The following is a 15,772-nucleotide window of genomic DNA, read 5'->3' as shown; positions in this document are numbered from 1 at the left end:
CCTCCTCCCTGCTCTTCCCTTTCCAGGAAGTAGGTAAGTGGCTGCTGCTGGGGGTGGGAGAGGGAGCAAGGGATTGCATGAATGGCTGGGAAACTGTCATGGAACATTAACAATTGGGATCATGTGACCAAGTTCCAGCATCACTAATTTAGTCATTTGAGGTCTCTGTTGACAAGGTTTTGCCTTATAATGCACCAATTTGCCCAATTAAAGGTTCAACACAAGAGTATTAGTACTGCATAAAGTTATAGAATTTAGCATGGTTAGTTAGCTCCATTCCCAAACTTGTCATTTCTTCTCACTTCCATCATTCTGAAACCTTCACATGGAGACTCACCGTGAGTTGCTTAGTAGCTACACCACTTTCCAAAGCTGCTTTGTTCATAGCTCGTAAAGTCTCAAAATCTGGTGCTTCAATGAACACCACATATGGGACGAACTCAGCTGTCCTCAAGACCTTCACAGCCTATCCAGATATCCAACAAAGAGAATAATTGCTATTATGGATTCCCATATTTCCAGACCACTAGCATGCTAGGCACTATACAAAATAGAAATACCATTCATTCTTTCTGTAGTCACACATTTATTCTGGATTTAATCTGATTGCAGAATTAGTCAATTTTCCAGGTTAGTAGAACACTAATTCAGTATTCTGAAATAAACAAATGTTGACACCAACTTAGCAAACAGCTGTTCCTCCATGTATGTTAGGAGAAAAATGTATAGAAATGTGATTTGTACAGGAACATGAACATGAGGCAGTACAATTGTCAACATTTCAACAATAAGAGAAAACTGAATTTGGGGAAACCCTATTTATCTGTCATAGTTTCAATTGAAGAATTTGGCATATTAAGAATTTATACAGTTATACTTAGATTTCTAAAAATTACAGAAACCCAAAGTGTCTCAAATCCTGTAAATAGACAAATCTCTACCAAAGTAACCAGTGTATAATGGGAAAGATTCCCTACCTGTGGATTAACATCCAGGATACACATTTTGCCTGACTCCACAACCTCATGGATGGAGTCAATCTTAGTTCCATAGAGATTCCCCTCATATTCACCATGTTCCAGATAGCGGCCTGCTTTGATATCTCTCTCCATCTCATTTCTAGTCACAAAGCTGTAGACCTGTCCAGTTTTTTCATACTCCTTGGGCCTCCGTGAGGTGTCTGCCAGAAATAGATTAAGAAACTGGATTTAGTTAGAACAGACTTTGGAAACTGTCATGACCGAACATAACTCTACAAAAATATCTTTTTAAAGTGACATAATTTTATGATGCTACTATTTTTGGTATTTTTGAGCAGTGTGATGGCCTGACGGTAAAGACATTCGCTTCCCACTCGGAAGGTTGAGAGTTCAATTCTAGGTAGAGACAGATGTTTCCCTCTCAAGGCACACAGAGAAAATATCTATAGGTATCAGAAAGGGCTCCCAGCCAGTAAACACTCCATTCAGTCACTTGAAATCTACCCCAAATTAAGGGGTTACAGGGTCGTAAAAAAGAAGGGGGAAAAGAGTTGATGTTTTCATGGAACTTCAACAGGCACCACTTCAGAGTCCAATGGTTCTCATTTTATGATTTTGAAAATGGAGATGATCTTTAACTCCTAATCATGATGAAAGGTCAGAACTCATTCAGAGTTCTTTCCCCTACCCCCTTTGATCCAGGTCCAGAAGAAAACTCCTTCCCTGGCCCTGGATCTTCTTTTGCTTCTCTATATCTCTATGTACTGCAGATCCTTCACTGGGTTTCTGTAAGAATCAGGATTTAGTATTGGTAGTCCTCAACTTACGACCACAATTGAGCCCAAAATTTCTGTTGTTAAGTGAGACCTTTGTTAAGTGATTTTTGTTTTGTTTTATGACCTTCCTTGCCATGGTGGCTACGTGAATTATTGTGGTTATGAAGTTACTAACACAGTTGTTAAGTGAATCAGGCTTCCCCATTGACTTTCCTTGTCAGAAAGTTGCAAAAGATGATCCCATGACCTCAAGATACTGCAATTGTCATGAGTCAGTTGCCAAATATCTGAATTTTGATCACATGACCATGGGGATGCTGCCATGGTTGTAAGTGTGAAAAATGGCCATGTCACATTTTTCAATGCCAATGTAACTTCAAAAGATCATTAAATGAATGGTTTAATAAAAACTACCTTTATAGAGTTTTGGGTATAATCTCTAGATCCCTATGATGTAATATTCCTTCTTGTCTTTTCTCTCTCTCTTATTTCTTGGTATAATCCTTCTTGGGCTACTCATGCAGTTTCACAGGACTTTTTGTGATGCCTCCTTTTCTCCATGTTGCCCTTACACAATTTTCTGAGTGAAATCATTTCATGGTAAACTTGGGGCAATAATTGTCCTCAGAACATTTTAGGAGATTTATACATTTTGAAAATAAGAAAAAGTTCTCTACGGCTTCCAAAGGGGAGAAAAAAAGTCCAGGCTGGGGGAATCTCTCCTTGTTCAACATCCCAAGGTGATTGTAGACACTGCCTCTGCCCAAAATTTATTTAAGTTATAAAACTTCTTTGCAATCTCTGATAGCATAACAAAAGAGAAAGGAAAGTTCTTTCAAATGCTCATCAAACCAGCCAACAATGGGTGCGATGCACAATTTTAAAGGACTTTAAAGCTCTCCCTCCCCTCCTCAGGGCTTAAACAAGCAAGCACAGCATTTTCAAAAGCACAGTTCATGTTGCGTAACCATTAAATTAAGACAAATGAAGTAATTGGGCAAGGGGCTGACTACATCAGTAAGAAACAAAACATTCCAGGTTTTTAAATGTTTTCCTCTCCTGCTTTGAAAGAATGGCAAAAACTAGGCCAAAACGTAGAGCCAGCATTAATTTAGCAAATTCCCACGGCTGAGCAATTGAAGGACAAATATCAGATCCTGGTAAAATGAGGTCAGTAAAATGAAGACCTGTTGGGGGGTAATATGCATATAATGCTTAAATTGCAAACTGCTGTAAAGTGCTATGGGATAGTACATGAGTCTAAGATGCTATTGTTATTGCTATTTACAGGCATCTCTCCCGATTTTTTCTCCACAACAGTACTGTGAAGGGAGTTAGGCTGAGAGATAGGAATTGGCTGAAAGTCACCCAGGGTGTGTTTGTGACTTGAAGTACTCTCTCCAGGTACACTAAGCATCACATACTACTATATTATTCTATAGTACTATACAGAACTTCATAAGAACTTAGGTAATCCATTCAAGGAAGAGAACTGAGAAACTAGAGTAAACCATTTTGTTCCATCCACAGGTTGCTTCAGGTACATAATTCCTTCTCAACCTGCCTCTCTATGAAATCTAACTATTTTCCCCTGAAAAGGACTTTAGCATTGCTTAGTATTTCCCATCAAGAAATTACAGGAAGAAAAGGTTTCCATGAAAAAACAAGTGTGCACAAAACATGAGTGATGCTATTTCTGAGGAGGGTGAATTTGTTGCTTAACCCCATAGATGCAGAGACTTGGAAGCAGGGGCCACCCTTTGAAACACAGGCATGCCCTGAGCCCCATATAGTCAAGGGTAATAAAGGGTGTTTGCCTCATTGTCAGTATTTAAGTAAGACTTGACTCCAGATAACTTTTGTTCCTCAAGTGGAAAATAATCTGTTGTTGGATGAAAATCACAGGCTGCCCAACATCCTATACCGTAATGGCGAAGCTATGGCACATATGCCACAGGTGGCATGCAAAGCCCTCTCTGCAAGCATGCCAGCCATTGCCCCAGCTCAGCTCTATTGTGCATGCGCGCGCGCGGCTCCCGCTGGCCAGCTGATTTTCGGGTCTTTGTTGCGCATATGCAGCAGGGTGCATGTGGGAGACACAGGGGAGCAGGGGGGTCAAGTATGCATGGGTTTTTTTCATGTGCACATGTGCATGTGCCAGGGAAAGGGGGAGCACGGGGGATTTGGCACTCCCCCCCCCCCGCAGCCCATTTTTGGCCCCAGGAGGCTGCAGGGAGGCCTATTAGGCCCAAAATGGGGCGCGAGTGTGTGTGTCAGGTGCACATTGTATTATGGATACAGTCACACAGAGTCGTACTTTTGGCACGGGACTACAAAAAAGTCAGCCATCACTGTCCTATAAGCTCTCCTTGCCCAACCTTGCAACTCAACCATGCTACTAAAATATAGCAGAAGAGTACTCAGAAATCCAAGGAGAGCAAATCTAGCCAAAAGACACTCTCTTCCAAATTGCACCACAGCCATGACCCACATGGGATGGTCGTTCCATACTGTGACTGGTCAGACATGATAAGCTTGTTCTTAATGCTACGCCGTCCAACCCCCTGAGCACCGATGAGCACCAAGGTTTTCCTGCGGAAAGGGGGCATACGAGCCACTTCTTCATAGATCAGCAGCTCATGTCGATCAAACTCTGAAATGAAGAGGAAAGATATTGCTGTTAACTGTACTGCAGAGTTCCTGTGACCTTCTGAGGGTGATTAGGAATTATAGACTTCATTTCTCTAGGCTGGGCTGAGTAAATTTAATCTTGGCAATTTTTCCAAAGAAAATGTTTGGACAAATTTGAAGAAATTTCCAAAATAGGTTTACTTGATTTTTTTAAAAAATCTTATTTTTCATATATGAAGGAATTATTTATTTGAAGTAGTCTGATTCATCAAACTGGAGACAAGGTTGCTAAGTTACCATTTGACAAATTTCTATTCCAACTCCCAAAAACATCAGTTTCATTTACTAGGAATGCCAACCCTACCGGACCTCTCCAGCCACCAAATTAGCTATTAAAAATTCACAGTTCTGCAAGCAAATATGGAGTAGAAGAAATACAATAATACATTCTGAAAATATTGTTCTTTTGAAAAATCTGTACAAAAATATTTAAAGCTGGAATGGCATGAAATCAGGTTTTCTTCCTGAGAGTATTGCCCATCTCAACAGCTCAGATAATGTAGACAGGCTTCTGGTCATTTTGCTTAAATGTCATTTGGCAGGACTTCAGAAATATGCCTTTTCTGTGGTTCCCCCAACCCTCTGGAACAGTCTCCCCTTTTTGGAAGGTCTCTGACCTTAATCCTTTGGAGCAGGGGTGAAATACTACCGGTTAGGACCGGTTCACCTGAAACAGTAGTAAAAAAAAATGCTAAGGTTCAGGCAAACTGGTATTTCTGAAAATGAGCTGTGACGCACAATTTATATTAGCTAGGAAGCAGGATTTCCTGCTTTCTAGCTAATATAAATCGCGTGTCACAGCTGATTGTCTAGATAATCTAAATCACGTGACACAGCGGATTCTCCCCCTCACTGTTCTATTTACCTTTGCAGGTGCGCTCGGTAGCAGGCTCTGCCCACCCACCCAGATGTCATCACGTCATCATGTGTATGCGCGCACGCTCACTTTTGCGAACCGATAGTGAAGGTAAGTAGATTTCACCCCTGCTTTAGAGGGCTGTGAAACCTAACCTCTTTAGCTAGCCTCTGGACTAGGATAGAAGCAAGCCCAACAAGGGAAAGAGTATGGGGAGAATATGTGATATTGTGCCACTATACGTGGAATATGTAGTGGTGTCCAGAAGTTAGTTTGTTTCATTTATTGTTTTATTGCAAGCCACCTAGGATTATTTTGTGTAATGTAGGCATGTAAGTTTATAAATAAATAAATACAGTGCAAAGAAAGAAAACTTTGGCTCTTCTTATCTTTTTTCCATTCGAAATAGCACTTTGGTGAACAACAGGCCAGGATGAAGAAGATTACAGGACTCAGTGCTTTACCAGGGATTTCTGCAACTATATTTGCTTCATACAATAAATCGCTCATTAGTTAGAAAAATATGAGTACCACACTTGCCTGCATTTTTGGTGGTCAGATACATCATCCTTTTCTTTTTCTTCCCACTAAGGCTTCCACACAAGGCCCCTGCCAGAAGAAGAAAGGAAACATGAAACAAATTCAATAAGGTGGAATAAGGACAAGTAAAATTCCAGAATGACATAACTCTAGGAAATAATTAATAACCAAAAAACCTGTTTAAGAAATGGTCTAATTACAGTAATTGTTCTCTGCTTATAGTCAAAGAGCTGTCAATTCAAATCCTATCTATGTGTTTGAGGGTTTTTTTTTATTTTGGGGGGGGGGGAGATAGAATAAAACAAATAGTGACATCCCTAAATTATTTCTACATGATGTGATACTGGCAAGCAGCAATGAGTCATTAAAATGCTATGATCTTAGCTGAGTCTGGAACACTGAAACAAAATGTTAACTAAAGGTGTCTTAAGTGTGATCCAGTGGTGGGATTCAGCCAGTTCACAGCTATTCTGAAGAACCGGTTGTTAACTTTCTAAGCAGTTCGGAGAATCGGTTGTGGGAAGAAATCTCATTTTGGTTTTTTTCCACTTTACAGAGCTAATCCTGCAAGAAAGCCAGGAAAGAAACATTCTGGTGTTGTTTCTAGCCTAATCTTTATTGCCCTGCTTACAGAAACTGCCTCTCCAGTTAACCCTTATTACATTGTAACAGCTAAGGTGAAACACCCATCGACGTGAGTGATGTTGAGTTGGCCATGCTCACCCAGTCACATGCCCACCGAGCCATGCCTACCCAGCTGGTCATTAGGGCAGAGAATTGGTTGTTAAATTGTTTGAATCCCACCACTGGTGTGATCTAAGCGGCATTTTGTTCTAAAGACAACTGTAGGTGGATAGAGATTTACATATTTTGAAATAAATAAAATAATTCATATTACTATCTGGAAAAGTATCTCACCCCTTAAAATTATTAGAAATCCAGACTATGCTTCAAATTCACAAAACTGAATAGGAAAGGGGGGGGGGAGAGAAAGGCTCAGAACCAATAAAAAGAAAAAGAAATGAATGAAAAATAATATTTTCACTTCCATAATTTCAAATGGAAATATTTTAATAAGTGAAAAAGGAAAACAATCCTTGACATTATTTTTTTGTTATCTGTATTACTTTTCCACATAATCATTGGTCCTCTCTGCCAACAATGGACAAGTTTCCTAAGACTGTCATAAAATCCTACACATTTTGTCCCTTCAACCATGTCCAGACAATCATTTCTACTACTTCATTTGGGACAAAGAGAAGCTCATAAAGATATTTCTTCAATTGTGGGAAAAATTTGAAACTGCATAGTGCCAAGACTGGACTGCATAACTGATAGGGTAAGATCAATGGTGGGATTCAAATAATTTAACAACAGGTTCTCTGCCCTAATGATTTATTCCAAAAAACAGTTCACCAAACTGCTCAGAAATGTAACAACCAGTTCTCCCAAAGTAGTGTGAACTGGCTGAATCCCACCACTCGGTAAGATCTAACTTTGCAGTTCCCTCTTGAATGGTTCATAAACAGCCCTAGTTATCATGTTGTAGAAAAATGTTCTTCTTTTGTTTTTTATTAAACTCTGCTTAATTATTTAAAAATTTCAAATATTACAGTATAATCCTCTGAGTTGATTGTGTTTCCAGATTCATGGAAATCCATTGAATAACAATATGGACTGACACTTCATGTCTGAATCATAGTCATGAGCCCATGTTTTGTGGTTTGTTACAATGCTGAGAAAAAATTCATCACCTCCTTTCTCATTGTATGACAACAGCAATTGCTGTAGATTTCAGTTCTTGAAGCTGTTATTTCTGCTGTCAGAATGTGAGCAATCCATTTTGCATAAACTTTCTGATCCTGGAGAACATCAATAATGAGTCTTCTGCAGTTCTGCCAAACACTAAGTTTTGCAATTCATTTTTCATTGTCTTTAATTATTTCATCAATCTTTATGATGTAAAACTCTTCTGTTGCTCTTATTGGCCCTCTAAAGGTAGTCCTCGATTTATTACTACAATTGCGCCCAAAATTTCCCTTGCTAAACAAGGCAGGTTTGCCCCATTACACAACCTGGAGATTTCCATTTCATGAACTACAGTAACACAAACATTTTTTTTCAAGAAGGGATTTTTTAAAAAAGGCGACAGAGCTTCAAGCACATCAGCACTACGATCTGTTGGTGGCTTTATTTACTCATTTTTATTTACAAAAAGTTTTATGGTTTATGGTTTAGGTTTATTGGACTTATATGTCGCTCTTCTCCTAAAGGACTCAGGGCCGTGTACAATATAAAAAACACATATTACAAAAGTTAAAAAAAAAAGATTAAATAGAATATCCAAAAAAAACAACCAATAGACATTTACAATAAGATTTAGAAATTAAATTAAAATTAATAATTAAAATTAATAATTTATTTTATTCAGGCCAAGCCGGCTTGCTGGAAAAGCCAACTTTTTAGGATGCGCCGGAAGGACCAGAGGTCAGGAATTATGTGAAGCTCCAGGGGCAGCTCATTCCAAAGGGAAGGCGCTCCCACAGAGAAGTCTCTCACCCTGGGGGTCACCAGCCAACACTGCTTGGCCGATGGCACTTTGAGGAGGCCAACTCTGTGGGATCATACTGGATGGTGGGAGGCTACCGGTGGCAGTAGGTGGTCTCACAAGTACCCTGGGCCTAAGCCATGGAGTGCTTTAAATATCATAATTAACACCTTGAATCGCACCTGGAAAACAATTGGCAACCAGTGCAGGCCACCTAAAAGGGGTGTAACAGGGGAGCACCTAGGTAACCCCATGACAACCCATGCAGCCACATTCTGGACCAGCTGAAGCATCTGGGTGCTCTTCAAGGGCAGCCCCATGTAGACAGCGTTACAGTAGTCCAGGTGAGAAAGGACGAGGGCATGAGTTACTGTGCACAGGACATCACAATCCAGGAGGGGGCGCAACTGGTGTACCAGGCGAACCTGGTAAAAGGCTCTCCTGGTCACGGCCGTCAGGTGTTCTTCTAAACTAAGCCACGTATCCAGGAGGACTCCCAGATTGCGGGCCCTCTCTGAGGGGGCTAAAATTTCTCGCCCTATCATCAAAGATGGTACAAGATGCACAAATCGGGATGATGGGAACCATAGCCACTTAGTCTGGGAGGGATTGAGTTTGAGCCTGTTCGTCCCTATCCAGATCCGTACAGCCTCCAGGCATCGGAACATCATGTCGAGGGCATCATTTGAGTGGTTTGGAGTAGAGATGAAAAGTTGGGTATCATCAGCGTATTGATGATACCGTACCCCAAAACCATGGATGATCTCGCCCAGCAGTTTCTTGTATATGTTGAACAGAAGGGGTGAGAGAACCGACCCCTGGGGCACCCCACAAGTGAGGCACCTCAGGGTTGATCTCTGCCCTTCAGTCAACACAAACTGCAATCAATCCGACAGGTAGGAGGAGAACCACCGCAAAACGGTGCCCCCGACTCCCAACCCCCGAGTCGTCGCAGTAGGATACCATGGTCGATGGTATCGAAAGCCGCCGAGAGGTCTAATAGGACCAGGACAGAGGAACAAGCCCTATCCCGGGCCCGCCAGAGATCATCAACCAACACGACCAATGCCATCTCCGTGCTGTACCTGGGCCTGAAACCCGACTGAAACGGATCCAGATAGGCAGCTTCATCCAGATACTGGGGAAGCTGACGTGCTACCATGCTCTCAACAAGCTTCACTACAAAGCGAAGGTTGGAGACCGGACGATAGTTGGCTAAAGAGGCTGGGTCCAGGCAAGGCTTCTTAAGGAGGGGCCTCACCACCGCCTCCTTCAAGGCAGTGGGAAAGAACCCCTCTCTCAATAAAGCGTTGGTAATCGCCTGGAGCCAGCCTCGTGTCACCTCCCGGGAAGCCGAAACTAACCAAGAGGGACACGGGTCCAGCATATAAGTGGCACTTATAAGGCTGCTTAGCTCCAATAGGATGGTGTTCAAGATAAACTCACAATAAATTAAAAAAGAAAGAAAAAAGCAACGAAAATTAACCACAAACAATATAGAAATACAGAAATGAAACTTGGTGTTGGAGGCATTATTTTTCATTCAATCGTACTTACCTAAAAGAAAAATAAACCTGAATTCTTCCCAAAGTCTCCCCCAAAAGAAAGTTTGAAAAGAAGAAACGCTCTTGTGTAAAGATTAAACTATTGTACTTAGTCCATGGATTGCTGAATTTAATTCCATTGAATGTAAAGCTCACTGAAGAGGAAAAAGCTATGTGGGGAAGAAACTAATCCTTCTTTCAGATAAAAATAATACTTTTAGGTGAAATGCATCAGTTAAACTATATAATTCATTGCCAAAGATGTTGTGATAGCCATCAATTCTTTAGACAATTTTGAAAAAAAGTGTGGGGGAAAACTCGGAGAAAAAATTATTACACTGACTTCTGATCCTGACAGTTTTATGCAATCTCCAGATCAGAAGGAAATGCAATATATCTTAAATCCACAACTATTTGACAGTAGCATTAGAGGATGTTCTATATGCTGCTTATGAGTTTTTGGGTTGCATCTGGTTGCTCGCTGGATCAAACAGGCCTTAGATCTGAGCCAGCAAGGTTCTCTTGTGTTCTTTACCCTTTGATGTTCACACATGCTTGTAGCCTGATCTCTAAAATCAATTTGTGGCACTAATTTTCTATTGTCGACGTTATGGAGAACCTTGTTTTCCATGTTCCTAAGTGGTTCCAATTCTGCGGCTGAATGGACCTGTGCCTTTTACCTGAAGATGGTGTGACTTCAAGGTCGCGCTTCACAAAAGCTTTGCGTTTCTCTTCCAGCAGCTGGCTTGGGATCAGCCCTGCACTGCCACCTTCCACATGACAGGCCTACAAAAACAAAGGGACGTTTGAGCATCTGAAGTAAGAGTCAAGTAGGGTCCTCAAGAGCATTTCCTCTGTGGAAATGGACAGTGCCAGGCCGATAAATTCTTCCTACCAGTTTTCATTTCATATAATGAAGGAAATGTCGGGGTTCCAAGTAACACCCCCGACAGAAGTAAGACTCCAAGGCAGGCATTTTCCTCAAAGTTCCATTTGATTAGAGATGCCATATTGGCACATCTGGTAAAATCCAAATCTGAAGTCTCCTGGGTTTTCCCCACCTAAAGGAAAGTCAAAGTCCCTTCCCCAGCACCCACATGTCCATCACATGGTCCAATCAGGTCACCACCCTAACTGGAGTTGTTTCTCAGTCACGCCTCTCCAGGTGCAGGCTGAGCGTCCTTGATGCCCAGTGAAAGAATGTTGTTATGGCTATACATCTCACACACACCCCAGTTCCCACAGCCCATCCACCAAGTGTGGCAACCCTGAAGATCCAAAGAAAAAGATGGCCTCCAGGGCTGACAGGAAACTTCTTAACCAACTAAGGAAACTTCTTGAGTTTCTTTATATCATGTGCTTTATAAACGTCTTCAACAATTAAAGTAAGTTTTGGTAAAATTCTCAAGGGTGTGTGTAGTTAAAAGAGTGCCCTATCTATCCCTGCCCAGTTTGGTCTCCTTTGGTTTGCATTGGCTCCCCATGTTTTTTATTAAATTCCAAGAAAATTCATTATAAAGCAGCTGCTTCTGTGGAACTTTTTTAAATAGCAATAATAATAATAATAATAAATTTAAATTTATTAGCCGCTCCCTTTCCAGACAGGACTCGGGGCGGCGTACAGTGGAGCATATAAAACATATACAACACATAAACATACATATATACAGGACATACATACACGGAGGAGGTAACAAATTTCATCACATTGGACAATTAAAAGTCACCATTAAAAATACCCCAATTGTAAAACACAATTTAAAATTTAAGGTTTTTAAAATTTAAAAGAACTGTCAGGAGGAGTAAGAAAAGTTTACGGTTGAGCCAGGCCAGATAATTGAAAGAGGTGGGTCTTCAGCTGTACACGGAAGGAGCGGAGATCGGAAGTAGTCCTGATGTCACGGGGGAGGTCATTCCACAGGGCTGGGCCCGTCACAGAGAAGGCTCTGCTCCTGGGTGTCGCCCCCCGGCACTGTTTGGCGGACGGCACCCGAAGAAGTCCCTCTCTGTGTGAGCGGATTGGTCGTAGGGATGTATGGGGCAGGATGCGATCCTGCATGTAACTAGGCCCTGTGCCATGAAGCGCTTTAAAGATCATAATCAAAACCTTGAAACGCACTCGGTAGACTACAGGAAGCCAGTGAAGTTCGCGCAGGAGAGGTGTTACAGGGGAGTATCTAGTCCTCCCCATAATCACCCGCGCGGCCGCGTTCTGGACCAACTGCAGTCTCCGAGTGCATCTCAAGGGAAGCCCCATGTAGAGAGCATTGCAGTAGTCCAGGCGAGACGTCACTAGCGCATGGGTGACTGTGCGTAGGGCATCCCGGTCCAATAAGGGGCGCAATTGGCGCATCAGGCGAACCTGATGGAACGCCCCCCTTGCCACGGCTGTTACATGGTCATCCATGGACAGCCGGGCATCTAGGAGGACGCCCAAATTGCGCACCTGTTCCATGGGGGCCAGTTGCACGCCCCCGATGGCCAGAGATGGAAGCAACTGGTTGAACCGGGAGGCCGGAAGCCACAGCCACTCCGTCTTGGAAGGGTTGAGTTTTAGTCGGTTGTCATCCATCCAGACCCGTACGGCCTCCAAACACCGGGACATCCTTTCGACGGCCTCATTGGGGTGGTTCGGGGTGGAAATGTATAGCTGAGTATCATCAGCATACAGATGATATCCCACCCCAAAGCCACGGATGATCTCGCCCAGCGGTTTCATGTATGTGTTGAACAGGAGAGGCGAGAGCACCGACCCCTGAGGCACCCCACATGTGAGTGACCTCCGGGTCGATCTCTGCTCCCCTGCCAACACACGTTGCGTCCGGTCAGAGAGGTAGGAGCCAAACCACCGTAAAACGGTGCCCCTGACTCCCAGCCCCTCCAGCCGGTGCAACAGGATACCATGGTCGATGGTATCGAACGCCGCCGAGAGATCTAATAGGACCAGGATAGAGGAACAGCCCCTATCTCTGGCCCTCCAGAGATCATCAACCAATGCGACCAAGGCCGTCTCCGTGCTGTGCCCGGGTCGGAAGCCGGACTGGCGCGAGTCTAGATAATCATTCTCCTCCAGGTGACGTGGGAACTGTTGTGCTACCACACTCTCTACAACCTTCGCTAAAAAAGGAAGGTTGGAGACTGGACGATAATTGACTAGGTCCATTGGGTCCAGGGAAGGCTTCTTGAGCAGGGGCCTCACCACCGCCTCTTTCAAGGCGGTCGGTAGGAGCCCCTCACCCAACGAAGCGTTCACTAGGCCCAGGAGCCAGTCGCGTGTAACCTCCCAGGATGCCAGTACAAGCCAGGAGGGACACGGGTCCAATAAACATGTGGTAGGTCGCAGACGTCCACGCAACCTGTCCAAATCCTCGATGGCAACCGAGTCAAACTCCTCCCAAAGCGATCCCTCAAGACTCGCCGCGGGCGTCTCAGATGGACTACTGAAAGGGGCCCATCCCATCCGGATTTGAGCGACTTTGTCCTGTAGATATTTCCCAAACTCCTCTGCTCTGCCCTGTAAAGGGGCTTCCCGCGGTCTCTCAAACAAGAGGGAGCGAGTCACCCGAAACAGGGCGGCAGGGCAGTTATCTGCGGACGCAATAAGAGCGGCGCAATATTGACGTTTGGCCACTCTTAATGCCACAAGGTACGTCCTCAAATAGGCTCGTGCCTGTGCTCGGTCGAATTCGGAACGGGAGGATCTCCAACGACTCTCTAGGCGTCTCTTGTGGCGTTTCATCACCCTTAGCTCCTCGGTAAACCAAGGGGCCAGGGTGGTTCGTCGCCGCAGGAGAGGCCGCAAAGGCGCCACCCGGTCTAGGGCCCCGGTAGTCGCACTATTCCATGCGTCTACCAGGTCCTCTACTCGGGGGCGGGTCAGGTCCACAGGAGGTGGCCCAAGCTCCGTCTGGAACCTATCTGGTTCCATCAGGCGCTTGGGGCGGAACCATCTAATACCTTCCGGCTCCGCCTCCCCGCAGCGGGGTGTAGCACCAGGGAAGTTAAGCCGGAGAAGTGAGTGATCTGACCATGACAGGGGAACAATAGTTGGGTCCCCTATTCCCAGATCACTCGTCCACTGGCCAGAGACAAAGACAAGGTCCAACGTGTGGCCTCCCTCGTGAGTAGGGCCCTGAATTAACTGGGTCAGGTCCATGGCTGTCATGGAAGCCATGAACTCCCGAACCCCCTCAGATGCTTCTCCCATCGACGGCAGATTAAAATCCCCCATCACTACAAGTTTGGGGGTCTCAACCGCCACCGATGAGATCAGCTCGAGGAGTTCAGGCAGGGCCGCTGATGTATAGCGAGGAGCCAGGTATACTATCAGCAGGCCCAACTGCCTCCCTGGGCCCCATCTCACGACGAGGGACTCACACCCGGATGTCTGTGGCACAGTGAACTCTCTCGGCTCCAAGTCTTCCCGGATAATCACTGCTACCCCACCGCCCCTTCCCTGAGCCCGAGGCTGGTGAAATGCTCGATAACCTGGCGGGCACATTTCCACAAGGGGTAGACCTCCCTCGTGGCCCAACCAGGTCTCGGTTATTCCTGCGAGGTCCGGCTCCCCCTCCGAAATTAGATCGTGAATGAGGGGGGCCTTATTGACAACGGACCTCGCGTTGCATAACAGCAGTCTCAGGCCTCGGGTCTGTAGATCCTGACCACCTAGTATGCAGGGGTTGGTACAAACGACCGGGAATGACCAAAAACCCCGGTCTCCCAACCGACTACGCGTTCTTGATCTGTCCTCGCACCTGCCCCTCCCCACGACCGTTGGTATCAGGGAGCCCTGCGCAAGAATGCTATCTTCCCTCTCCTCCCCCACTCCGCTCCCTCCTCCTTCGACCACACCTAGGTGCCTGGCTCTCCCATCCCTCCTGACCTGTTCCCCCCCCCCCCATCCTTATAACCCCTTACAACTTTTAAAAAACATTTAATTAAAAAACCCCTCAACGTGCGCTTCCTCCACCTCTCTGGGTTAATGAACCCGTCCTCAAGGTGGGCCCTTGAAAGGGCAGGAGGCCATAGCTGCGAGAGGGGGGAATCTCGTAGCTGTAGTAGGTCTAGCCTAGTAGGGCTGCTGTCATAGCAAGGCTATGCTACTCTGTCTCCTTCTGTGCTTCTACCATTGGGAGACAATTTCCAATTCTTCCCATGTTCTATGAACCCACAATTTTATTCTCTCACTACATCTAGGTCACATGGAAAGAAAGAACAATGGTGTGGTCAAATGGGAACAAGGGTGATCTTACTGCAATGGCAGATACCCCCAAAATTGCCACCAAGTAGTAGGCAGAATTCAGCATAATAATAATAATAATAATAATTTTATTTGATTAGCCGCAACCCTCTCCCGAAGGACTCGGGGCGGCGTACAATCAAAACGGATAAAAATACACATAAGACAAACATATATAGACAAGCATGTACAGTATTAATCTCAAAATATATCAAATTTATATTTTTTTGTGGGAGCTCCATTATTTTTGCTGTGATCAGAATCAAGCAAAACATGTACATAGGTAATACTCAACCCATCCCTAATTCAAATTTGAATTCAAGAGTCACATGGAAAACTTTTAGGAACCACTTTTAACAAAAAGTATAAACTCTCATTTAACAAACTCTGTCAGAAGTATTGATGGCAACCTCTTTTCCACACTCCAGTTCTGGTTTAAGCGGTGGAAGCATCATAGTGTGCTCTTAATATTCTATTATGTTTCCTTCTAGCTAACTTCTTCTATCACCTCTTATAACAATCCAGAACAGAGTAAATTTGAGAAAAATGATATGTTTCTAAGCACAATAAATAGCTTGCTAAAGGTGGAACAAAC

General features: G+C 44.2%; 1 protein-coding gene across 3 annotated transcripts in view; it reads right to left on the bottom strand.

The window, feature by feature from the left end:
* Positions 1 to 15,772, bottom strand: part of MPP2 (MAGUK p55 scaffold protein 2) — an 82,714-nt gene that overhangs the window by 2,017 nt on the left and 64,925 nt on the right. For all 3 annotated transcript variants that reach the window (XM_081970989.1, XM_081970987.1, XM_081970988.1), the window contains exons 8-12: positions 10,616 to 10,721; positions 5,844 to 5,912; positions 4,248 to 4,409; positions 978 to 1,180; positions 338 to 466 (exon numbers count right to left, since the gene is read on the bottom strand). In XM_081970989.1, coding sequence (XP_081827115.1) covers positions 338 to 466; positions 978 to 1,180; positions 4,248 to 4,409; positions 5,844 to 5,912; positions 10,616 to 10,721 — 669 coding nt within the window. The remainder of the gene's footprint in view (positions 1 to 337; positions 467 to 977; positions 1,181 to 4,247; positions 4,410 to 5,843; positions 5,913 to 10,615; positions 10,722 to 15,772) is intronic.

The sequence above is a fragment of the Natrix helvetica genome, assembly GCF_964273705.1.
Source record: "Natrix helvetica genome assembly, chromosome: Z".
Classification (NCBI taxonomy): domain Eukaryota; kingdom Metazoa; phylum Chordata; class Lepidosauria; order Squamata; family Natricidae; genus Natrix; species Natrix helvetica.
This window is presented reverse-complemented; position numbering and strand designations above follow the sequence as displayed.